This window comes from Saccostrea echinata, unplaced genomic scaffold, assembly GCF_033153115.1.
Source record: "Saccostrea echinata isolate AGI-Se365-2 ecotype Australia unplaced genomic scaffold, CSIRO_AGI_Sech_v1 ptg000064l, whole genome shotgun sequence".
Classification (NCBI taxonomy): Eukaryota; Metazoa; Mollusca; class Bivalvia; order Ostreida; family Ostreidae; genus Saccostrea; species Saccostrea echinata.
The window spans coordinates 4,757,109-4,783,006 of NW_026889813.1; the positions used below are offsets into that span (position 1 = coordinate 4,757,109).

The 25,898-nt window shown below is 31.9% G+C and overlaps 1 protein-coding gene across 1 annotated transcript in view; it reads left to right on the top strand.

The window, feature by feature from the left end:
* The window catches only part of LOC133175688 (uncharacterized), a 113,056-nt gene extending 92,241 nt beyond the window's left edge, over positions 1-20,815 (top strand). The window contains exons 39-69 of the mRNA XM_061310797.1: positions 2,042-2,211; positions 3,491-3,718; positions 4,232-4,326; positions 4,403-4,535; positions 6,841-7,013; positions 7,258-7,339; positions 7,426-7,659; positions 7,835-7,932; positions 8,123-8,237; positions 8,341-8,504; positions 8,612-8,687; positions 9,879-10,115; positions 10,273-10,389; positions 11,422-11,566; positions 11,769-11,935; positions 12,631-12,842; positions 12,980-13,154; positions 13,347-13,472; positions 14,142-14,276; positions 14,595-14,715; positions 15,621-15,689; positions 16,934-17,008; positions 17,111-17,186; positions 17,284-17,374; positions 17,615-17,685; positions 17,773-17,904; positions 18,230-18,346; positions 18,470-18,621; positions 18,745-18,883; positions 19,167-19,269; positions 19,736-20,815. Of these exons, the coding sequence (XP_061166781.1) occupies positions 2,042-2,211; positions 3,491-3,718; positions 4,232-4,326; positions 4,403-4,535; positions 6,841-7,013; positions 7,258-7,339; positions 7,426-7,659; positions 7,835-7,932; positions 8,123-8,237; positions 8,341-8,504; positions 8,612-8,687; positions 9,879-10,115; positions 10,273-10,389; positions 11,422-11,566; positions 11,769-11,935; positions 12,631-12,842; positions 12,980-13,154; positions 13,347-13,472; positions 14,142-14,276; positions 14,595-14,715; positions 15,621-15,689; positions 16,934-17,008; positions 17,111-17,186; positions 17,284-17,374; positions 17,615-17,685; positions 17,773-17,904; positions 18,230-18,346; positions 18,470-18,621; positions 18,745-18,883; positions 19,167-19,269; positions 19,736-19,797 (4,090 nt within the window). The 3' untranslated portion in view covers positions 19,798-20,815. The remainder of the gene's footprint in view (positions 1-2,041; positions 2,212-3,490; positions 3,719-4,231; positions 4,327-4,402; positions 4,536-6,840; positions 7,014-7,257; positions 7,340-7,425; positions 7,660-7,834; positions 7,933-8,122; positions 8,238-8,340; positions 8,505-8,611; positions 8,688-9,878; positions 10,116-10,272; positions 10,390-11,421; positions 11,567-11,768; positions 11,936-12,630; positions 12,843-12,979; positions 13,155-13,346; positions 13,473-14,141; positions 14,277-14,594; positions 14,716-15,620; positions 15,690-16,933; positions 17,009-17,110; positions 17,187-17,283; positions 17,375-17,614; positions 17,686-17,772; positions 17,905-18,229; positions 18,347-18,469; positions 18,622-18,744; positions 18,884-19,166; positions 19,270-19,735) is intronic.
* Positions 20,816-25,898: the final 5,083 nt, after the last annotated feature.

A 25,898-nucleotide genomic window follows, 5' to 3' on the forward strand; every position in this document is an offset into this window, starting at 1 on the left:
TAAATGAAAATGAATAAGCAATTTCTGAAATTTTAATACCCCCTTTTTTCTCTGCAATGCAGGCCATTCGAGCTTGAAAAGCATCGATTATGTCAGCAGATATGATTGGTATATTGAATCCCTGAAGTAATAAGTCGTTCATTCATGTATGCAAATTAATTATTGACCACTTATATGTTTTGTTCTTATATAATATTTTATTTTTATATTTAGTAAAACTAATTTTCTAAGGATTTTATGTACACGTGTGACGTGTCCGGTTTGTAGTCCGTACACACTTACGAGAATTCAGTTTCACACCTCTATATGAAATGAATTCTACTTGCATTGAATTTGATTTTTTTAAGTGAACCAACAGTGATGTATGTATAACTCTCCTATGATGAAAATAGAATATATATAGGTTATTTATTATTTCAAAGTAGAGGAATGGGGCACCCCACCCACCTTGTATTGTATCCTTCTGTTGTTTCAATAAATAAAATTGAAATAACGTATTCGTCCATATTAACTTCAATTGTATCAAATTGTAAATTATTCATCAATTTTAAAATTATTCATGTGCCGAGTCATCTTCAATGGTATCAATCGTTTTGTTTTTATTCGAGGAAATGCGAACTGAAACTATTTACAAACAAGTTGATGAAACAAGAATATCAGCAGTCTCGTTTAAAGTCATCATTTCGTAAGTACTATGGTCGATAAAATGACCTTGTCAGCAAATACAATCTATCATTAAGTCAAATGCTGACTGACCTTTTTTTTATACTAATTGTTAGGCCATTATTTACACACTAAATTGTTGACATATGTTTCCGTTATTTCCCGATCATGACAAGGAGCACACGGCGGGTGTGCCCGGTCGGCAGGGGGTGTTCACTTCTCTATGGCACCTGATCCCACCTCTGATGTTTTCAGAGGTCCGTGTTTGCTCTGCTCCTGATTTGTATTGTTTAATGAACTTTTGAGCTTGAATACTGTTCGTTATTTCCATATATTTCATTTACAGTTAAGGATTTTCTCAATGGGATGTATGTGTTGAATTAATTTTACTTTCATTTGTATATTCTTTGGCTTTCAGTTCTTATGTTCATTAGAACTTACTGTAAAATAATGTATTCGTGAAAAAAAAAATTGTTCAGAAAACAGGAGGAATAACTCAGCTAAGGGGAGGGAAAAAGTGTATCTGAAAACGGTAACTATATTGGTTAAGTCTTTTTAAATTTTTATTTAAAAATTGAAAAGATTGACAGTATATATTTGAATGTATGATAATATTAAGACTGACTGGTAAATTTAATGATATATGGCCGATTGTAACGGAAAAAAAGCAATGTAGCATTACCATTTTCAGATTAAAAAATGGCTTTGTGTATATAATATACAATTTAAAGAATTCACTAAATGTAAATTAAAGAAATTTAAGGGATAATCTGTCTTTTCTTTATTTTTATGGAGGGGAGAGGGTTATTGCAAATGCGTAAATGATCAAAGATGGGATTCGGTATTCCTATAGAAATCACAATCAAAACCTCTTATCTCATTTTTCCTTAATTACATCGGGATCGTATCGTCATTTTGACGCTTAATTTTAATTAACGTCAAATAACGTCAAGTTAAACATTTTATTGAAATCGCAAGTTACCTCCCCCAGTGTGTTGTACGTCGTTAAGCACCAAAAGCTAACGATGTCTTTTTAGGGATATTTTTAGGGATATTTTAGGGATTTATTATTCGCTTCTTCAAATCTCCAATGATGCTTATAACAAATTAATATTTTTCTTTAATTTCGGTCATTAACTACTACAATTTGTATTCAGAGGTGTTATAGTAGTGTATATAGTAAATTCAAAATAACTTGTGATGCTGTTTTTTCTGTCGAAGAAGCATAATACACCTTTTCACTAAAAATAAGCAAAAAATAAGAGTCACATGTTTTTGTTGTTCAAACGTATCATTTTAAAGGAATTGAAGTCAACAGAAAAACTAAAATACTAGTTTATAAGCAAATTAAGCTTGTATATTGTTCTACGTTTTGTAGGAGAGCTGTTCAAGCAAAAACATCTGCTTATTATGGATCGGGATCGGGATCGATTCTTTTAAGCAATCTACGGTGCAACGGAGATGAACCTGCTATTCAGTCGTGCTCTGGGACAAAAAATCCCAGTAGCTGTGGTCATTATGAAGACGCTGGTATATCTTGCTCAAATGGTAATTTCTCTCGTTTTCATTGAAAACAGGGAATTAGGGCACTATTTTATAAACATACCTTAAGACTTAGACCAAAATTTAATTTTGCAAATAACTTTTTATTTAACATTAATTTGAAGATGGTTTTGAACTTTCTCAAAGAAAATTAGAGAGAATTTTTATGCAAGCAACCGCACTTCATGAAATATGCCGGCGTGAAGCGTCGTAGTTCATGTACTCATGAATCTTCAAAAGTTAAATTCATTTCTTAATTATACGGAGAAAGTTAAAACTTATTGTTTAATACAAACTTGGTACCCACGACATGAGATAGCCAGTACACATTATGACGTCGTTGTTCTTTACTACGCAAGATTATAATGGACATCAACAAAAATGTTTCGGCGCAAGGGCATGCTCTATTTTATTTAACTGAAACCAGGTATATTTAGAAGCAAAATATTCCAAAGTTTGCTTGTATTCCTGCACAAATATCAACATCTCAGTTGTATAATTTCTATTTGTAAAGTTTTAAGTTGAATAAGAGTAAAAATGTACAGTCCGGTATGAGTTTCCTCAAATTCCGATCAAATGAGAGAATGCCTAGGATTTGTGCAGCAGTTTCTTAATCTATAGAATATTTTTCTTAGCATTATACAATTTTTATGTAAAAATAAATAGGGTAATCCCTTAAGCCGAAGCTGTTTTGTTGATTTGTTTTATTACCTCCAGTAGGTAAGATCCAGTGACGTCATTATATGACTTCATAATGTGCACTGGCTATTACATATTGTGGGTACTAAGTATGCATAAGAAAATAAATCAAAACTTTCTCTGACTAATAAATATTCCTCTCATGAGTTTTTATTAGCTCATTTGCAAATAGAAACACCTATACCTTGCCTTAACTCACATGCGAGTGTCGCAGTAGGTGCTGGCACGACAAAGATCCCTCACTGCTAAATGGCCTTGAGTGCCGAGTATAGGTCAAAATGTGCAGCCCTCCACTGGCAAGTGGTGGCGTCTCCATATGAGTGAAAAATTCTCAAGAGGGACGTTAAACAACAAACAAACAAACAATCAAGCAATCAATTTCAGTTTTTTTTGTCTTAGTCTAAGTTCTTTTTGTAAAGGTGACCCAAGTTATTTCTGATATTAATATTATTTCTCAAAAACTATTTAGGTGAAATTAATTTGGTTTTATCAGTTGTCCAATATTGTTTCTTGGTTTGTAAGAGAGAGAAGGAGAAAAAAAAGAGAATAGATAATCAAGATTTGGTAAATATTTTCTTTTTAAAAGATTGTCCTTCATTCACTTATGGAAAAGAGTGTGAAGACGATTGTGTTTGCGACCGTAGTAATTCCTTGTCATGTGACAAAGACACTGGGGAGTGCATGTGCAAGAATGGATGGTCAGGTGCACGTTGCACATGCGGACAAGGAATGAAATGTGACGAAAACTCATATTGTGACGGGTACAAATGCCTTTGTATTGATGGTGTTTTCTCTAAACCATCTAACTGCTCAGGTATGAAATAATTTTAACACTGTATACCCCTGTTTAACAAAAAATTATGTAAAAAGTATATTTTAATTAATACCCTCTCATGTGTTCCTCGTCATTTTACTCAGGAAAATGAATAAGATGAATAGCAGGACATTGAAAATCCATTCTATAGTAAAATAATCAAAACTTCTGAATTTCAAGCATGTAGATCGTTTATTTGATCAGACTGAGTAATGTGCCCTTTTTAAAATTTTGATCTTGAACATTTATATTTATTGGAATGTTCATTTTACCCCAGAAATGGACTCGGTGATCTTGCATTTAAGCTATAAAACAAATGTTCTTTACTTTCGAACATATTGCTGTCTACATAATGATATGCATCAACGATATTTCCCCCAAACGTATAGACAAATATGATTGTGTATGTCTAGAGAAAAAAATTGAGAGAAGAGTCCATCAATTTCAGCTGATGACATATTAGCTTCTTTAAATGATAATAATCATGACCTTATTGATGAACATCTTTTACAGATGTCACAGACGTATTGTATTCCTGTTCATTTGAAACAGATTTTGAGACATGTTCGATTAAAAATTATGGCGAAATGAAATGGAGGAAAGACAGCGTAAGTATTAACAATGATTTCTCATTGTGTTTCTGGTAAGTTACGCCGAATTTTTGAATGAAAATTACTTTTTTAGAGTGGGACACCTAGTGATGACACAGGTCCATACTCGGCACAAGAAGGGAGATACTACGTTTATACAGAAGCCACCAGCCAATCCACTGGTGATAAAGGAGTAATGGAAATACCCGTTTCTAATCTTAATCTTAGTATGTTTTTTTTTTGTTTTTTTTTTTATGTGAAAGTCGTTCAGCTAGGTGCTTTAAATGATACAAGTGCCTATTTATGATATTTTCTAAAGATATACAGTATTAGTCTCGTTTAAGTTTGGATGTCCTTTTCCGAAGAAGAACACATTAACTTCAATAGAGCAAAGATACAATAAAAATTCACATAAAACTTTTCACAAACATCACACCGGCTAGTTTTTGGAAGATAGTAGAGTAATAATGTATCAATAGCTTGTATTTTAAATTTTTAAAAACGTTGATCATAAGAAATGAAATGCACTTTTAATCTTGTGAGGTTATTTGACCATAAAAAAAGCCATATCTTTGGCGTGTTTTCAGTGAAATAGCAACAGCAATATTTGCGGATTTTGTAATATTTATTAGAACTATTGTTTTCATTAAGCAAAATTTTTATGCTAACACCAAGACTTTTTTTTTTTAACCTTTTGAAATTTTTTCTTGATATTTTGTCAACAGGAATTGTAAAGTTACGTGTTGTTCAGAGAGTCTGCTTAATTAAATTACTTTTTTGCGAATGCTTTGCATTGAAACACGAAAAATACTTTCTACAAAAAAACGAACTCAATAGGTTTTCGTATTTTGGAAATATTGGATTTTTGTGTTATTGATTGTGTTTTGCTTAAAATAATCCAAAATATAGATATTCTTGCATATCAAGGTTTAAACAAAATAAGTTTTTTAAAATAAATTTTTCACAGTAAATCGGGTTTATTCATGTATCTTTACTACAAATAATTGCAAATAAGTAAATTGCAGATATGTACTTCGTTTATTATTGAAAAAATTGGATGGTCGTCTATCCCAATTTTTTTTCAGACCAGCGAGATATATATCTGCTTCTACATATGCGTAGGGAACAACGAAAGTTCATGTTCTGTATTTCATCTTTCTTAGATATGACCAAGTGAACAATATATCTAGTGAAATAGTTATTACACGCAGAAAAGATAAAAAAGCATCACCATTTCTTTTTTACAAATACAGTCAAAAGTTATTATAACAAGCTAATTCAGAGAATTTGTGTCCCCCGCTCAGGGAAAAAAAGAAGAGCTGGCGCAGTTGGAGGGGGGGGGGGGTCACATTGCCCCCTGTATTTGTAGAATTATTAAATGTATACATGTATAATGAAGCAAATTTTTTTAAAAAATGCCAATATGGATATAAAGATTTCATTGCTTATTCTTTAATATGTGTATAGAAGATTATTTTTAATATACAGAATATTTAATTTATCACACTGTAATAATGATTTTATGAGTTTATACACGCCAAACATCATAACTTTTTCATCTCACATGTTGAATAGTATCATTTAGTAAATCAAAAAAAAAAAAAAAAAAAAAAAAAAAAAAAAAAAAAAAAAAAATTGAACCCGGACCTCTCGCTTGCTTAGCGAGCAACATACCACTAGACCACGGAGGCACTTAATTAAAAAGCAGATTAATTTCAAACATTAACTCACATATGATGTTTATATTGACGTTTGATATTGTCAAAATGTTAATCAATACATGGTGTCTAATTTAGCCTTTACTAAACAGTTCTAATAGATGTAATAAGAATATAATGTCCGCCGACAACCTGTATTATACGTAATAACTCTCCAGAAGCACATGTGCTAAAAATAGTGCCATGCGACTTTTAATACAATACATGTAAATAATAATTAAAAAACGGGGCGGGACACTTTGAGAGGGGCGAGAGAGGCCCTAGGGAGTTATGGTATAAAATTTCATTGCAAAAGCTCAAAGGCTTCTTGAGATATCGCCCGGAAACAAAAGTGTTACATACAGACGGAATGTATAAATTTACGACATTGAACTCTGACCTTTTGACCTCCAAATTAATAGAGGTCTTCCTTAGGCCACAGGGAGTTGTTATGTAAAATTTCATTACAAAAGCTCAAAGGATTCTCGAGATATCGCGTGGAAACGAAAGTGTTAAAACAGACAAAATTTATGAATTTATGACCTTGACCTTTGACCTTTTGACCTCAAAATCAATAGATTTCTTCTTTAGGCTATAGGGAGTTGCTATGCAAAATTTCATTGCGAAAGCTCAAAGGGTTCTCGAGATATCGTGCGGAAACGAAAGCGTTACAGACAGACAGAAATACAGACGGACGGACGGACAGAGAGACCCAAATTAATATCACCCACTTTCAGTGAAAGCGGGGTACAATTAGTGGCCTAAATTTATTTATAACATTCAATATATTTTGTATAAAATATAATACACTTTGATTCATTTTTTTTTCTTCAAGCTACACATGCATGTTTCCAGTTTTACTTTCACATGAGAGGAGATGATATGGGTGATTTGAATATAACTGCACAGGACACATATGGATCTGAAGTGACTAGATGGTCAAAGTCAGGACATTATGGTGCCCGCTGGGACAGAGGCTTTTTTTCTCTCCCACCAACTTCTTCATTGGTATACTTAGAACATTTTAGTTGAAAATGATAAAATTTTTGTGCCAATTAAGGATCATTGTTGGGATTTTATTGAAAATGTGATCATTATTTAATGTTTCTCTTCATTATCCCACGTTTCGACCCCTCAACTCTCAGGATCTTGTATATGTATTTTAATATCAATACAAACGATTATGTGCTTTTCCTTAAGGACAAACTTATTTTTTGAAAGAGTGCCATAAATGTGTTTTTCTTCTCTCTAGATTATTGTAACTGGAATAAGAGGTGACGGCTATCAGTCAGATATTGCACTAGATGACTTCAAAATCTTTCAAGGACATTGTGGTAAGGGACAAGACCTGATATCGTATGATAATGAAATAAATTCAAATTTTATTTAGAAATATATTTATGTTATCATTGTCTTTTAGATTGCGATGAATGGAAATATGGATTAATGTGTGAAAAATCATGTGATTGCATAAGAGGAACCTCTGAAGGGTGTAATAGTCAGACCGGAAGCTGTATTTGCCAGTCAGGATGGAGTGGAAAAACATGTAATTGCCGGAAATCAAGAGATACATGTCACCCTGCTTACTCTTATTGCCATGGAGATATCTGTTTATGTAAAGATGGCGTGTATGACAACGGTGTTCCGTGCTCTGGTATGATGCCAAAAATCACTTTTTTCAAATTATTTTCGATATGTTTAATTTTAAAATATTAAAATGTTACACCAAGTAGCTATGGATTTCAAATAAATTATCAATATTACCATTCGGATCAAGCAATGCTTGAAATATCAGTAATTTTGATTGAAATATTATGAAATCGTTGTAGGTATCAATGATGTTATATATTTCTGTGCATTTGATATGCCAGACAGTTTCAAACGCTGCAAAATTGAATTGCCTCCAACGCAGTGGGAGATTGAAGAGGTGAGATCTCATCATATTGCATATTATATCTAAACATGAAACAGAAATATTTGGCATTAAAAACTTGAAGTAGTTTTAATATTAAAGGCATTTTTTTCTTTAAGAGTAAGAAATAAACAGTATATCCTGGCTACAAACAAAGGATCAAAACTCTCATATTTATCAGTAATTAAGATTATCTTCATTGCAGGACAGAACACACTCGATAAGTGATAGCTATCATCTGATCAACAACCGCTACTTGCAAACAAAACTGTCCCCGGAAAGCACAATGTATTCATTTTCCCTCAAAAATATATCATTAAGTAAGTGTCTCCTTAATTGAGGAAATAGGTATTCATTTGAAACTTTTATTGAAGTTTAGAAATGAAAGAATGTAAATAGAGACTTTTTTGAATTTTTTTGTAGAAACTGATAGTTGTCTTCAAGTAAAATATTTTACACGCGATCCCACGAAGCAAAGTCTACGAATTCAGGTGATAAGAGATGGGCATTTGATGATTAATAGGCTGTTTCAAGGAAGAGATTGGTCGACTGCCCGGGTCTCCATAAAAGCATCTTCAAGGATCAAGGTACGTATACATGTCAATAAGCTTGGATGTTAAATAGCTTTCCTGGTGTTTGCTGAAATATATTTATTACATCATTAAAAACTATGTTTTCCGTTTTGTTTTCGCAGATTCATTTCATTGTCAACGTCTACAATAATTTGCCTGTGCTTATAGACGACATAATCATAACGGCCAAGAAATGTGGTAAATTTATTTTCATTATGTGTTATCATATTTGGATATCATGAAGTAGATACAACATTTTATAAATTCATAATATAATTTGACTTTATTTATAAATTATTTTTCTCTATTTGGCTCTAAAGTGTGAAAAATTTTGTTTTTGTCTCCATATTCATTCATGTATGTGTAGGCATTGAATTTATGATACAGTTTTAAACTGATTCTTGTGACAATTTTTATCATTTTGTTATTGTTTATTGAACAGTTGAAAACTAAACTCTTTATTCAACTTCTCCTTTCTTATTTCCTTCATGTATTTGGCACATGAGAACTGAATTGTAATGTCCATTACCACTGACTTGTACTGTACAGCTTTTCTCTTTATTTCATTTTCTACCTTTGATTGAGTATAGCTCTCTTTTCCCTGGATTCTTATGCCTGAAATTAAAAAAAAAATATATCGTTTTCTTTGATCGTATATTTTAAAACAAAAATCTTTTTCAATTATCTTTTTAGGAATTGTTCGTCTCTATAAAAACAAATCTTGGCCTTAAATAAAGAAAATGTTAAATAAGTATGGAAAAACTTAATTTCTTATGTCAAATTTTGTATTTATTAAAAGTAATGCATATTTAGGATCATTAATGTAGTACAGTAATATTTAAATCCACTGCGTATTATCTCCTCTATTTCTTAAGAAAACCATAGCCGTCTATTACCAGTTAACACCACTAAACACACCATCTCTACAGATTTCTTGAGCTGTGGCTGTTCCATCAATGGAACGTACAATGACGTACATATCAATAATGCACTAGTCTATTTCATCTACTAAATTTCATTTTAAATGATTATTCGTACAGATATAAATTTAAATAATAAAAAGCCTTTCTTGGTTTATTAGTACGGAAATTAACGTTGCAGTATTGCACAAAAAAAAAAATATAACCAGCTTAAGCGGGTCATGCATTTTTTCTGCAAGAGCTACATTATTAATTCCCATACTTATAACCAATTTGAAAGAAAGCATTTTATTGTTTAAAAAATAATCTTCCATCTCTACTTAAAACGTATTTTACTGTACTTGTATTTTAATCTAATAACTCTAGCCCAGAATTGAAATTATGAGCACGTACATGTATATATAATTTTAACGTATAACAATTTTTTTTCGCTTAACATTTTGCTTTAAATGACTTTTATTGTGTACAGGTGCTTGTTCACAGTGGTATTATGGTTCGGATTGTGAAAAGATGTCGAAATGTAATCGTACAATGACTCTTTCATTTGACCACCAAGATCGATGCAATTGTAAGCCAAACTGGTACGGTGAAACATGTGATTGCTCTAAATCAGAAAACGATGCATGTCTCAAACGGGGAGAGATCTGTATGGGAGGTACTTGTTCTTGTGAGAATGGATATACAAGAGCTGGATTGGGTTGCAGAGGTATAAAAATCAGTGGTTTTAGTTACATTTGTAATCTCTCTCTGGTATCAAAAAGTTTCATGCGTTTTGAAAAAAAAACTTACCTTTATAATGCATGTTAAGTTGAGAAGTATTGTATTTAAACCTGGAACATGAAGCTTTCTTTTTTTATTTACAGATATTGATGAATGCAAATATCAATGCAAAAGTTCTTTGCAAACATGCAAAAATACGAATGGATCGTATTCATGCGTTTGTAATAAAGGTACTTTTGGAGATGGTGCCATTTGCTCAGGTACTGGCTTTAATTTATATTTTCTCTGCTCCTTTATTTTTTTATTTGTACGGTATCGTCCTTGCTATGTGCATTACGGCTTAAAATAGAGATGTTTTTAACACATTTTATCTAAAAGTGAAATACTTTTAATTTCAACTTTTTAAAAACTACTTTCATTTTTATGGGCTCATATGTACATAGTGGATTAATGTAGAATACAAATGAAACATGGATATAACGAACACTAGTCGAGCCCAAAAAATCCATGGAAACTACAAATTTGGAGCAGAACGAACGCGGGTCTCCTAAACAGCAGAGGTTGGATCAAGTGCCATGGAGAAGTAAGCATCCCCTGTCGAGCGAGATCATGTTTGGGCAAATGAAAACATTCGTAGACAATTCACTATATAAATTATGGCCTACCAATTAGTATGAAAAACGCCAATCAGCATTCTGCTTAATTTGCTGAGGAGAAAAATTTGCGCAATTTTGACTTGTTTGTCAATAGCTTGCCGCGTTTTAGAAATTGTTCGTACGTAGAACATACTCTTGCTATTGATGGAACGCTATTGATACCAATTGGAATTTCAAAATATTGTTTTGAAAGACTTGATCTTCAAAAGCAACATAGATATTGTCTTTTTTAATTTTAAGTTCGGGCTAGTTTTTTTTTGCACAATCAGATTGTCTTTTAACAATATAGTTTGCAAGTGACCATTGACAGGTCAAGGGCATTAATAAGGACACATTTCATTCTTACAGAATTATTGTTATAAGGGGAAATATGTCAAAAGATACTGTGTTTTAAACTCTTTATATCTGTAGTGTATTCTATTTTATGGTATTAGAGGCTATCTGTGCATTTATTTACCATATCCAGGTATGATATATTTGAATCCAGGACAAGTAATGCCACTGTTTTCCGAAGAACAAAACAGAAAGATGCTGTCCAGTAAATTATTTCTTGTGGGTTGTTCAGAGAAGGCATATAGAATAAAATGGGAACAATTTTTAAAGAACATCTCAGTAAACAAACATTGTATGTTTCAGAATCCCTGCTCGCCATTACAAATGGGTCTACACCAATGGATGGAACCATACTGATGTGGCGAGACAATGTTTGGGGTGCAGTGTGTCAGTCCTTTGATCTATTTACAGCTATGCTAGCTTGCAATACACTTTTCGGGGATGATATGTAAGTTGCGTAGGAAAACTGCGTAACGATTTTCGTAATTTTAAGCATTTATGTTGCAAACTACACATCACTACGCATAAATAGAAAACGTGCTAAACTTTTGAACTCGAATAATTGTATATCATTCTTATTTAGAAACTTCTTTCAAATTGATATTACTGTTAGTATTCAGTGTTGATGTTTTATTCATATCAAACCCCAGACATGGTGTTCATCTTGCTCAGGAAGGAGGCTACAAATCGCCAAATGGGGTCACATACAAGTCTTTTGTATGTGATCAAAAAAGTAAGGGATTTGACCTCACAAAATGCAATGTCTCTATTGAACCATGTGACACCGAAAAAGATGCAATGCACCTATCCTGTGGCGGTGAGTATACGGGAATTAAATATATTAGTACATAAATTTGTGTCTTTGAACATTTGTTTTAACTTATTTTGCATGAAAGCCCTTTTGACAACTATGAAAATGACCTATTGTACTCACATTAAAGTACAGTAGTGCTTGTCGGTTAACACCCCCCCCCCCCAACCCTGTCCCCCTGCTTTAGCCCTTGGACATTCAAGATTTTAGGACTCTAAAGTTTTACAAGGGAGCAAGCCTTAGTGTATAACATACTTTCCTCAGGACAGTCTTTTGACTTTGGGTTTCTTTTATTTCATTTCATGTATTGGCATAAGACATGCAAATTTAAGAAAATAAAACATGAACTGATCTCACTGTGGACAATTTGGAGTACCTGAATCACTTGCGTATACAATTTTATGAGAAAGACTTGACGACTTGAAATTTTCAAACTCAACATAGACAATAAGTTTCCCAGTGTTTAAATTATTTTTGACTAAACATATTGATGATTTTAGAACATGTTAAGCACATAACTATCTCGTAAAGGTAAAAAAATATGAATTTGATTAAAGTGTCAAAACTATCATTTATTACAATTTTGTTATCATTTAGGCACAACGTACCTTGCTTGGCCAGGTATGTCCGTGACATGCTTAGCAGTAATCTTGCTTGTTTTGTGGTAATGTCCGAGATTTCTCTTCTATTTGTTATTACAGTCTGTGGAGGGGTATATACATCTCCGTTTGGACTAGTGGAACCCCCTCTTGAAGTCCCAGCTAGTACATTGTGCTTCTTTGTATTGAAACCATTCAACTCTAAAACGATCAATGCAACATTCATTTCTTTCACATTAAATTCAAATGATCAGTTTCGAAGAAAACGATCTTCATCTATAATTCGAATTCCATGCGACGACACATATCTGGAGGTATGGATGCAAGAGAATACTTGCGAATTCTTTTCTTTAATCTTAAGAAATCCAAATGATGTAAAAGGTAATAATATAATATGCTAAATACATATTCTCTTTTCACAATAATTTGAATTTTTAATTTTCAATTTTAGGTATTTGATGGTCCAGATGAAAAGTCACCTTTTATCCAACGATATTGTAACAGTCAACCTCGGTTCACTATCACTTCTACTGGAGATAGTCTATTTATTATCTATAAAACATCAAGAAACACATCAAAACACGATTTCCAGATTATCTACGAAACAGAGAAGAATGTGGAAGATCGTGAGTTTATTCCTTATCTCAGCTGAAATTTCAGCAGTGTTTAATACAGTTTAACAAGGTTTCTTTCACTGTGACAGGACTATTTTCTTAACTAGCTATAGATTATTATCCTTCACTTAAAATTTAAATCCTAAGAATTTTACTGCAAAACTTTAATGAGTTGTCATTGTTTACATTGTTCTCTTACTTCAGCTCACGCACTGGGGGAACGCTGTAGTCACTCTGTGCAGTGTGTAGCAAACAATGCCTCCTGTATCAGAAACATATGTACTTGTCATAGAGATTATTATATGTTTGATAGAGCCACTTGTTTGGAACGTAAGTTTTATTTTTTATTTATTGCTAAGTTAAACTTTATTTAATGCGAAGGTTAACTTTAAGAAAAAAAAGGAATGCTTAATAAACTGCATAAGTATATCCGATAAAGTTTATACCTACACAGGTCAATAAAGAGATAGTGGTAATAAAACAAAATCAGATGCAAGTGACGTTTTGTTTCATTTAATTTTGAGAATCCGAATAGATTTATAAAGATTAATTTTTGACTACGAATGTTGAAAAAAAATTCAAACCTCTATAAACTTACATTTAAGTTGATAAATGTTCTATTCGTTGATACCAGATAAACGCTTGAAAGATTACTATGAAAGTCAAAAGAATATCAAGACGTTTTTGTTTGTTTATATGGATTGATTCTGTTTGTGTGTTTTTGGTCGGTTTCTTTTTGAATTTTTTTTAGAATAAACTTTATTTTGTTTTATTTTGGGAGTGGTAGTCATGGTGTTGTGTAGACCTGAACTTTAAAAGATAAAACTACAACTGTGGAAGTGGGGCTTTCTGATTTAAACATGTTTTTTTCATGTTTCCTGGTCTATTACTTACACAGTATAAATTATATGCACAAGACTTTGTTGTTGGGAACGATTTTCTCTGAAGAACAACTGATTGATTGAAAACATCAATGATTTTTAATTTTATCTTTGAAAGGAAAAAGTTGGAACTCTTCATGTAGTATAAATGAAGAATGCAAGACCTCTTATTGCCATGCCGAAAACCAAGTGTGTAATTGTCCAGAGTACTCAGAAATCGATGTAGTAAATGAAGTATGTCTTGCCAGACAAGGTAAGATTTCAAGGTATAATTGTTATATTGTGTACCAGGATGAATATTTTATTATTTAAAAAGTAAAGTTTTGATTTAAGTTAAAGAGTATCATCTCATAGGCAAAATGTATTGATAACTGCGTTTGGATAACTGCAAGGTCAGATTTAAAATGTTGCAGTTTATAGTTTACTTTAATTACAAAATGTCTGGTGCTACAAAGTGAAAGTAAAAGAGAGACCGTGAGTCATGTGTCATTTTAGGTGCTAAACCGTTAAAGACACTGCTGAGTGGACAAAGGCGTTCAAATTAAATATATCAGTATTCAATCTTTTTCAGCAAAATCGCAGCAAGAACAACAACAACAGTGGTTGGTCCCCGTCCTCCTGCTCATCATCATAATCATAATAATACTTATTGCTGCCATCGTTATCTTCGCTAAAAGGAAGGGATACATTCTGTAATTAATATTATTTTGATACTTATTTATGGTTATCTCTGTTACATTCTTTAACGTAAAGATGAAATAATATCTCTCACTTGAATACGTTGAAAAAGGAATGTAATGTGTTGAACTGTGAGACCTTTTCCTCACAAAAAATTACTATATACTAGTATTTAGCATAAGTAAATACTGTGATACTTTGATTTACTATGAAACTTTACCTTAGGACTTTTTAAAAAACATTATGCTTCAAAGTCTCGTAATTTCAATACCCAAGATGTAGAATGAGGAGATAGATTATGAATATACACGTAATATTTCCATTTAATATCAGAAATGTGCATGTATAAATTGATAACATAAAGTATAAAAATCTGAAATTTATAGTAAATATGCCTTGATAGTAAACTATAGTTAACAATAGTAAACTTAAGTACAAATGTAATATTTATCTTGTTAGGGTTTGCGTAAGCGCAGTTTCGTTTTCTTCTACTACATTAGACATTGGTAAATTTTTCTAGACAGTGACCTCACATAACAGCTTGTGTTAATTGCAAGTAGACAACGTAGTCTAAATAAGGGACTGTTTTTACAAAGATCGTTCAATTTACTATGAATCTGCCATTTCCAAATCATATTTTATGAACATCTTTTAGTTTATCTTTAGAACACTAGCCAAAGTGCAGTACGGCAGTTATGGTTAAAATAGTTTATTTGCAAAGAATTTTGGGTACCAACTATAAAAAAATAATCTATTGGATGAATGTTGAGCAGTTAGATTTTTTCTCTTGCTCCGGGGTTGGTTTAAGAGCACATTATTACACATTATGTAGAATAATTTGAAAAGGTTAGAGATAACTTTATAAAATAAAAGAGAACTTTAAGACTTAAAATCATACACAACCAATCCTGCTTTACAGATGGCAGACAGGAAATGATGCTACTTTTACGTATTCCGAGCTAATGTCAGCGTCCAATCCTTTGTATGGGTAAGGTAATCTTTCACCAAAATTTTTTTTCTGAAAAATTTATGTTATCTTTATTTACTTTTTAAATCTTTTATTCATGTACTTGTAAAAATAAGAGTGCAAAATGTGTTCGAATTTGTAATTGGTAGCTTAATGTTTTCGAAAAGAATAAAAAAAAAGAGCATATGCCTTGTAAATTTGTAGTGGACATTGGCTAGTAAATGGGTTTTTTTTTAATGAATGAAATTTAAAATTGTGTTTAAGGATGATGTTTACTCAGATGACAAAAAAATCCCACTAATAAAATTTAAAAACTTCCTATTGTATACATGTATATGATTGTAGACTTATTATTCACTTTCAAATAGCTAATGCCATTGACCTTCTTTTCATGTTAGTTGCACCTGGTACATGTATTTCTGGGAAAATACCTAAATTTTTACACTATGACCAATATTTTCTTTATTAACAAAATAAAACAAGTAACAAAACTGTTTGGGCAATGAAATACATGTATGATAAAATAAAAATTGGATTTGTTTTACTAAATAATCATAAACAATTAGAATTTGAACCAGAAACTTCTAAATCATTAACGCCTGAATTTCCTCTGTCAGTTTTCTAATATTTAATTTTTCTTTAATAATGATACAAACTCTAAACTATTTATAGCCCCGGTTTACTTTAATTTGTTGCCCTTATTCTGCTTGTATAAAACTTATATGAGGTCAATGATCAATTTTTTTTAGATATGTTGTCTTGTATGGTTTATGATCATATTTTCAAAATTCTTCATTGCTTGCCATTTCATAAAACATGAGCTTTAATACACATAATATTTGCAAAATGGTGTTAAAACACATAGAATTTTAACTGTATGATTGATATATCAAGAAAAAAAGTTGTGTAGGAAAAAAAGGAAACATTGAAATTTAGTCCATATTTCCTCTGCATCAACAAAAACTTTACTTCTTTTACATGTTTTCTTCAAATAACAAAATACTAAGTTTTAAATTGATATTGAGTTATAAAATGGTTATAAAATTCGCCCATTTAGAACAATTTTTGATTTAACATATTGTACTTTACACATTCCATCTCTCAACTTAATAGCTTTCAAGTATATTTATATAAAAATAAACTTGTAGGATCATGGTCACAAAAAAATTATCACCATTAAAAAAGCTTTTGATTCGCTGAGGAGTTTTGAGCTCGATTTACTATGAATTGCTTCTGAATGAAACTAATGAAATTGCTGGTTTCAGATTTAATACAGACGACAAGAGTTCGCATCGAGGCTCTGTAATTTCTATAAATCAAGCAGGGGAAGGTAACCACAGGTAATTATAGCTTAAAGGGACTTACTTCTCTCTGCATGATGCAATATTCAGCGCAAATTTGTCAATTTAGAGGAATAAAGTTTTATTTTGATATGTTTATAGAATACGTTTGAGTACTTTTGGAGATACCTATGAGAGTTTGTGTGATGATGTTCATTGGCCAGAAGAGGAATTTAGGGTAAACCAGTGTATATCTCATTTCTTTTGAAAGGAACTAATTTTTTCAATGTTTGTGTTTGAAACTTAACTTTGAAGTTTTGGTTTTTCTGGTTTAGAATATAGTAAGGTCCTGCGAGCAGAGACCATCAGACATTGGAGCAGCCTCACAGAATAGACATAAAAACAGAAATAGAGATGTCTTGCCATGTAAATTTCACCTTTTCTCAATGTTTAGAAGAAATTTAATTCAAATTTACTCCTCGAAAAGAGCATCTATTTATACTTTCAAAACAAATGTCATTTTATTCTTGAAAAAAAAAAACAATGAGTCATTTTCCAGTTGATTCAAATGGAGATTTCATTAATAAGAATAAAAATAAAATAATTTGTTATATTAAAAAGTGGCATGTAAATTATATTCTGTATTTAATGTTACACTTTTTTTAGATGACTACAACAGATTAAGGGAATCTGGTACAACCAGTGTGAATGACTACATTAACGCAAGTGTTATAGAGGTAAGAAAAACTTGTAAAGCAACGGTGCTACTAACTGACAATCAAGATCAATCATGATTTTAACACATGTTATTTTGTATTTATCAGGGTCTACATAGTCACTACCCTTACTATATCGTGACACAGTATCCACTCATTTCAACTCAAAATGATTTTTGGGAAATGGTGTGGAAGCAAAGAGTAGCTTCCATCATTAGTCTTGTTTCCAGCAGCGAAAAGGTATTTTTTTCTACACTACTACTTGTCTAGTTCTATCAATTTACTTTTTTTCAATTCCATATAAGGGCTTAATTTGCTTTCATGAAAAAAGATATGTTGAAGTAAAAAAAAAAAGAATATTTATTTACAATTTTTTTCACACATACAAATAATTTTTTACTTGTATATTTACTTGCAAATAGCTAATTTCTTACTCAGCATATATAAAGGGCCAGTGGTTTTCTTTGCGCTTGCTTTATCGTAGAGTTAGTTGTCACAACTTCAAACCTGCTCTTTATAATAAATGATTAAATCTGATATTCTTCCTTTTTTACGTATATTGTAGGAAGTATACTTTCCAACAAGAACTGGCATGACAAGAAGCTTCGGGAAAATCAAGGTGCAAACACTGTCAACATTAACTGTTCACAGGTGTACATTCCGATGCTTAAAAATTGTGAAGGTGAGGGAATTCTGTTCTCAGTGTTTGAATTTTTAGGGTAAAATGTATCATTAATCTTCTTTCCTACATTTCAAGCTCATATATTGTATTAATCGGAGCATAACCAATTCTCTTTTACTTCAGGGGTCCAAGAGCCACACAGTAAACCACTTTCAGTCATCATTTCTATCCAATTTCACGAAAGATGAGTGTTCAGATCTTTTGAATCTCATTAATCTTGTACATTCCAATTCTGAAGAGGGATATGACAGTAGACCACTTGTCATACACTGCCTGTACGTTCATGTTTTTTTCTTTTACTTTTGAATCAAATTACTGCTTTTATTTCTGTCTCTCTGAATGTATTAATTCAAGCTAATTAAATGTTAATCTAAGTAATGAATATATATTTTAATCAGGAATGGAACTGGTAAATCTGGTATCTTTGTTGCCATGGACTATCTTATACAGCTCATTAGAAATGGGGATACGCATGTCGATATTTACAACCTCACGCACGTCCTGATCACAAACAGGGAGAAGTTAATAGAAAACGAGGTAAATTATAATAAACTATAAGCTTATAGTCTGTTGAAGTTTTGTTAACATGATATCTACATTTATATGTGTTATGTGAAATATTAATTAAAATTAAACTAATATATCTTTAAAAAATTCTTAAGCAGATTGACGAGGCACTTTCTCTTTCGTCTCAATATAAAAAAAATCTTTTAAGAAATAAATTATTTCAAAATTAACTATAATACTTTCGTATAAAAATGGATTAAAAAGTGAGAAATGTATCGTATATATACTGAGGGTTGTTTTGGTAAATTTATAGTCACAATACCAGTTCCTGTATGACTGTGTAGAATTTTATTTGGACCACGAAAAGAAAAGTCCACCTCCTAAAATACCAGAGCCTTATCCTACAGAAGAGGAAGGTATATATACAGCATATAATACCTTTTTTGTATAAAAAAAAAACTCATTTGAAACAAAATATAAAATTAAATTTGTTAGAATAGAGAACACAAAAACCAAACTGATATTTACATGTATTAGCAAAGATGTTAAATTTTATTTATGTCAATCAATTTTAAGATGTTAAATGTGCATGAATGATAAATTGGTGTACATTTTAATAGTGTAGCAATAGAGAACATAACAAAAATATTATGAAAGGATTTTTAAGCAAAAAAAAAAAATGTGCACATATTTTTATTTTGTAAATATTTTACTGATAAATATGATCTTTACTATACGGATGTTGATACTGGATAACTAATTCAGATGTAAGAAATGACTTCTCCTTTTCAATTCATATTAATGTAGAATGTAACTTCCAGTGCGTTCTAAATAAATAACTGCTTTGTTTAGTTATCACCGTATTAGTTTTTTTTCTTGTAGATGTTGGACTTATAGAGCTGTCCCCTACTGACAAGACGACATTTTTTACAAAGAAGTACTGAGAAATAAAGACTTTATCTTCCAGCATGTTAATCAAAGTTCATGGAATGCGTACATCTACACCCTAATTAAATAAAGCTACAGCAGAAGCGAATTTTAAAAATTGAGGAACCCTTTTTCAGAAATTACGTAATTTAAATACTAAAATACCAAAATTATGCATTAAAGAAATAAAATCAACCCTCTTGTCCTAAATTCACACAATTTATCTTTGCAAACTGAGAAACTTATTACCTATGCTTTGATAGTGTTTTGATGTTAATATTGAAGAATTGCCGTATTTTATTTAGAATATTTTGGAAGGCTTTCTTAATGATTCGTACTTCAAAAAATAGTTATAGAATTAAAGGGAATGTAACAAAGATTTTGATACGAATGATTCATAACCAACTATTTTAATACCAGCAGAGTTACGTTTTAGTCACTCTGTATAGCACATTATTTCATAATTTCAGGTCGATATGATTTTTTAAATTGCTCTTGGAGTCTTCAAGATTTTTTAGTTGGATCTGTTTCTGAAATCTGTACGAAAACATTTATATTAATCGATGTATTAAATAATTAATTGATAATGATAATGATAATTATAATTAAATAATTAATTGAGAATTTTATTTGGACCACGAAAAGAAAAGTCCACCTCCTAAAATACCAGAGCCTAATCCCATAGAAGAGGAAGTTTTGGAAAATGAGTTCTACCCTACATGAAAGTTCCTTGGACTGTTTTTATGCAGTAAAATGAGTGTGTGTAAGGTTACATGAAGTGAACATTGAGTATATGTTGCCATTTTGTAAAAAAAAATATTATCCCTTGAATATGAAACTCGAAAGAAGTATTATGTATTTTAGAATGTATTTCTGTACAAAAAATGGTTAACATGCAATTTTTTGCATTGATTATTGTATGATATAATTCAAAATGATAATCTATTGTTTAAGCTTTTTTAACGAATGTAATAGCTTTCTTCATGTTCTTTAAATGTGTTTTGCATGTCTTCCCAATATATTTTGAGAAATATATATGCTGATGTATGAAATATACACCTAAGAACTTCATTGGTGTTTGTGTTTTGTCCCTCTGTAAACATTGATCCTATATCTTGTAGTGAATATAATTTAATGGAAGTTAATGTAATTATCGCTGTTCATTTTAAGAACTCAGGTGACATAAGGTTTTCATGCGTTAACATTTTTACCTTTTTTAGCTTCTTCTTTGTAACTGCTCAACCAAATTTAACTAATTTTGGTATAGCATCCATGGGCGGCATCTATGAGGGACACATAATGTGAATTGTTGGATATCTACCACCATGGGACCTGAGCGGTGGTACCAAAACCAATCAAAGGAACGCTATCATCAAAGAGCGTCTTTACACCAGGATCCAAGGGGCATTTTAATAATAAACCCTCAACCAATATTATGAAATTTATGCCCCCCCCCCCCCCCTGCTTTATTGGTCATGTTCTTATTCTTAACACTTTTCAACACCTCACAACTACTTTGATCAGACTCGAGTTATGTGTCATTTACATAAGTTTATTCAGAATATATAACTTTGGGCATTACAGCCCATCAGTTTACAAAAATAACATATAATGACATATATTACAAAATTTTCAGACTCTCGATGAGCCTTAATTGGGGGGGGGGGGGGATACATAAAATACCACTAAGGGTCATTATAATAATTTATACTTGTTTATATTTTGAAAATTATTCAAGGGACAAAGGAGATGAATTTGTCAAGAGCCTCTTTTGTTTGTTAATTTTAAAATACTTGGAAGCCAGAACGGGGAATTCCTATTTATATCTATATAACTTACGTACATTTAAAATATACATCTTTCAGCTCTTGAAAGGGTCCCTGATATCTTTGTTGTGTATTTCTGTTCGTGAATGGGTTGAGAAGCATTTTACTATATGCAATGTCGGTTTGGATTTACGCAGGTGTTATTTTATTCCTTCAGACATTATATCAAATCAAAGGTTAGTTATTCTTTCCTTTTTGGTTGTTTTTGTTTGTTTGTAAAACCACACTGTATACAAATTAAAGTTAGGAATTTGTTGAATTTGACTTAAAAACCCATTCATTTAGAAGATCTTATATGTTTGCATGACATATCACGCTGAATATGCCCTATGTAGTTATCTGCAATTAATTTTTTCATCTCTCTTACGGCATGCACGGATCTGAGGAGGAGAAATGGGGTTGTCCGAATCCCCCTTTCAGACTGATGAAATTTATAAAGTAAAATGACCCCAAAAATGACAAATGACCTTGATCCCCCTCAATGAGTTTTAAAGCTTTAAAGAAGAAATTTTTGAGTCGAATTTAAGTGGGTGTAGAACCCCCCCCCCCTGCAGAAAAAAAAATCCTGGATCCGCGTTTGTATAATGAGTAAAGCATGAGTCTCTTGATCATCTTTATATATAGACCTTTAAATGTCCTGAATGGTTCCACAGAGTGATTTTTGATAAAAGGTAAAGCACAAGTCCCTAAATTGATCATCTTTACATATAAAACAACTGGGCAGCCCCCTATAGATAGATTTTCATTTGTCCTGTATGGTTCCACAGAGTGATTTTTAATAAAGGGTAAAGCACGAGTTACTTGATCATCATTAAATATAGAACAACATCGCATCGGGGCCCACTAGTCCGAAGGTTCATTAGTCCGACGACCCACTAGTCCGAAGGTTCACAAGTCCGACGGCCCACTAGTCCGAAGACCCACAAGTCCGAAGGTTCATTAGTCCGATTAAAAAAAAAGCTACGAACTTTTTATTTACATATCATAACAAGGAGCGATAAATATAGCGTTTTATTGAACATATACCTTTGTTGATTTCATTATAGAATATGGTTACAGGTGAAGTTCGCCCAGTTATATATCGATATGTAATTTTCTATTATTTGTTGAGGTTTTCAAATGCCGTTAACTCTGAATTGAATATAAGGTAAATAATTTTCATACACATTTTACTAAAATTGAAGCATATGCTCTAGCGGAAAAAAGACTAAAGCTTAATAAAACTGAACTGTAGTTACATTATCTTGTGCCTTTTTCGCTCGAGGGGAGGACGCTCACACACATATACAAAAAGCAGCCACCCCCACCCCCACCCCACCCCCACCCAGCACAAGCACATGCACAAGAATTGCACAAATATTTTACGTAGTGCACATAAGAACAGGAATACTGCAATGAATTCTTCTAAGTCTTAAAGCACTATAGATTTTATAAATTTCATCTAATCAGGTCATGGTACTGTAAGTCATATAATAAATTATTTAGATATTGGTCAAAAAACGTCATTGATCTTCGAGATTTATACAAAATCACGATTGCACAATGCATGCACAGATTATTATAACTTAAAAATAAAATCTATTTTATTTATGTTTCCCTTGGAATTTATGTCTCCCCTTCCAGGGGAGACATATTGTTTTTGTAGATTTTCTTATTCTTCTAATTAAGGTCTTCAGTCTTCACGGAAGACCTTATAGTGATTATGCTGTTTCTTCTTCTTCTTATTATTTTTCTGACCTTGTAATTTTGTGCACGCGATTTCTCAAAGACTATTGTGTGGATTTAGATGAAATTTCTAGGAACTGTGTGTCGTTAGCTTCAGTTATTTTATCCGGGAGGAAATTGGAAAATTTACTTACGGTTCCAAGTTACGGACCATTTTTTGATTTCAAAATGAGATTTTGTCGACGGATAATCTGAAGGGCTGAAGATTTTAATATCAAACTTTCAGGGATTATAGATCGTGATAGATACTAGCCAGATCGTGATTTTTTGTTCGTCGTCGGAACTTCCGTTCGTCACCAGACACGATTAAGGAAGCTCTAAACACTGCACACTAAAGAGTTCTACTTGTAGGGTAATTTTATGCAGTTAGAGTGATCTACCCTTAGAAGTAAAATAGAAAAAAAAATGGCTATTTACTATTAATTACACGATTTATAATAGATTAAAATATTCTTAGCATTATATCAGAACTAGAATAAGTAATTGAATCCATTATTTCCATTGATTTTCCCACTGTAAGTAAACAACATTGATATCTGTTCATGAATAGTCCATTGTCTTTGAACATTTTTCCTGCAGAAATAAGGCAGGTACCCTATGTTGAGAATGAAGGAAATAGTCTCAGTAAACACACCTTTGTATGATTTTTTTTTCTCCAAGCCCAAAAAGCACTTTTTGTTAGTGTTTAGAGCTTCCTTAAATGAAGTCAAATTTTTCAATTTCTATGTTTCTCAATTTTTTTAATGAAATTCAAAGGAACAATAGAAATTCTTTTCAAAATGCTTAATATATGATTTGTTTGAAAAACGATAAATCCATACTCGAAATATTCCTCTGTTTTCAACACTGGATTGAAATGCTTTTTAGACTGATTGATTGATTGATTGTATGTTGTTTAACGTCCCTCTCGAGAATTTTTCACTCATATGGAGACGCCACCATTTGCCGGTGGAGAGCTGCAAATTTTGTCCTATACTCGGCACTTACGGCCATTGAGCAGTGAGGGATCTTTTTCGTGCCAGCACCTACTGCGACACGGGACCTCGGTTTATACGGTCTCATCCGAAGGACCGGTCTCCACGTCCCACAGTGGGATTCGAACCCGCGACGTTAGGATAAACTCCTTACTTCGCGACTCTAGAGCAGACGCTCTAACCACTGCGCCACGCGGGCGACAAAAAAAGAAATGCTTTTTAGAAGAAGAATTTTAATCAAATGTTTTCACAGACGTCCGCGTGGAATTAATCGCGGACGTCTGAAAAAACATTAAAGGAAAATAACTGTTTTCTTCTCAGACGTCCTAACTGAATTGATCGCAAACGTCTAGGAAAACATTATATTGAATTGAATGTTTTCTCCGACGTCCGCATTGAGTTTATTGCTGACGTTTTAGTAAACATTGGATTGAAATTCTTCTTTGCAGTTGAATTTCAATCCACCTTGGCTATTCTCTTAGGCAAAATTTTAAAGATTCATCAAATGGACAATAAATATTTTAATTTCAGTATTTTAAAAAAAATAATAAAATAAGACTTTTTTATCCAATTTCTGAAAAGAAATCAATAATTTTCATAGGAGTAATTTGACAATTAAGGACAGGAGAGATGGCGTTTTTGGAAATGAATAAACTGTTTACGAAAATACAATTACTCTGTCCTGCAAAGGCAATAAAATAAGTAATCTGACATTGAATTATGGGCCTTCAGTCAACTGATCTGTGAGTACCTGTCAGAAATTCCAAATCTTTGCTAGCAAAGATGAAAAATCTAGTTTATGAGTATCCCTCCTTCTCGTTTTGTTTAAACAATAAAATATGTTCCTGGTCATCTCAGAAAAAAATATTTTACCTGCAATGACATAAAATGAACTTTGAACAATGATTTTGATCCAATGTTTTCTCAAACGTCTGCGTTGAATTCTATCAACCTATTTCATTGTGATATTTTCCTTAATAAGTATTTCTTTTAAAGTGCGCATTTCCTGTTCGTGTCACTATTACTGGCATATACTCTTATTCTTCTTTTTCTTCTAAATTTTGTCCGGGTTATAACTTAAATACCCTTTGACATTAAGAATTCAAGCTAGGAACAAAGATAGATGACATTAAGAAGGAGTGCACACCACCAAAACTTTTGACCATGACCAAGTCCAAGCCATAACCTGAGAACAATTTGATATTAGGATTTCAAAGTTGGAACATAGTAAGAAGACATTAATACAAGATGAACTGCACCAACATTTTGACATTGACCCCTTTCTTCATCAAGATCAAATTGAGAAAACACGACTAGACCATAACTTAAGAACCCTTTGACATTAAGACTTCAAACTTGGAACATGGAGGTAAAGGGGAAGGATGAATGCCATTTTTTTCCCACCAGACCAGACAATAATTTAAGATTCTTTTGAAATAAAAACTTGAAATTTTGTACACGGATCGAGAAATTTGAACTGATTTGCACTGCATTATTATTTTCTACCCTGATCGTATTATTGCACTCGTTAATGTTGGTTAAGAAGGGGAGACATGTGTTTGGGTTTGAATTTTTTTTTTTTTTTTTTTTTTT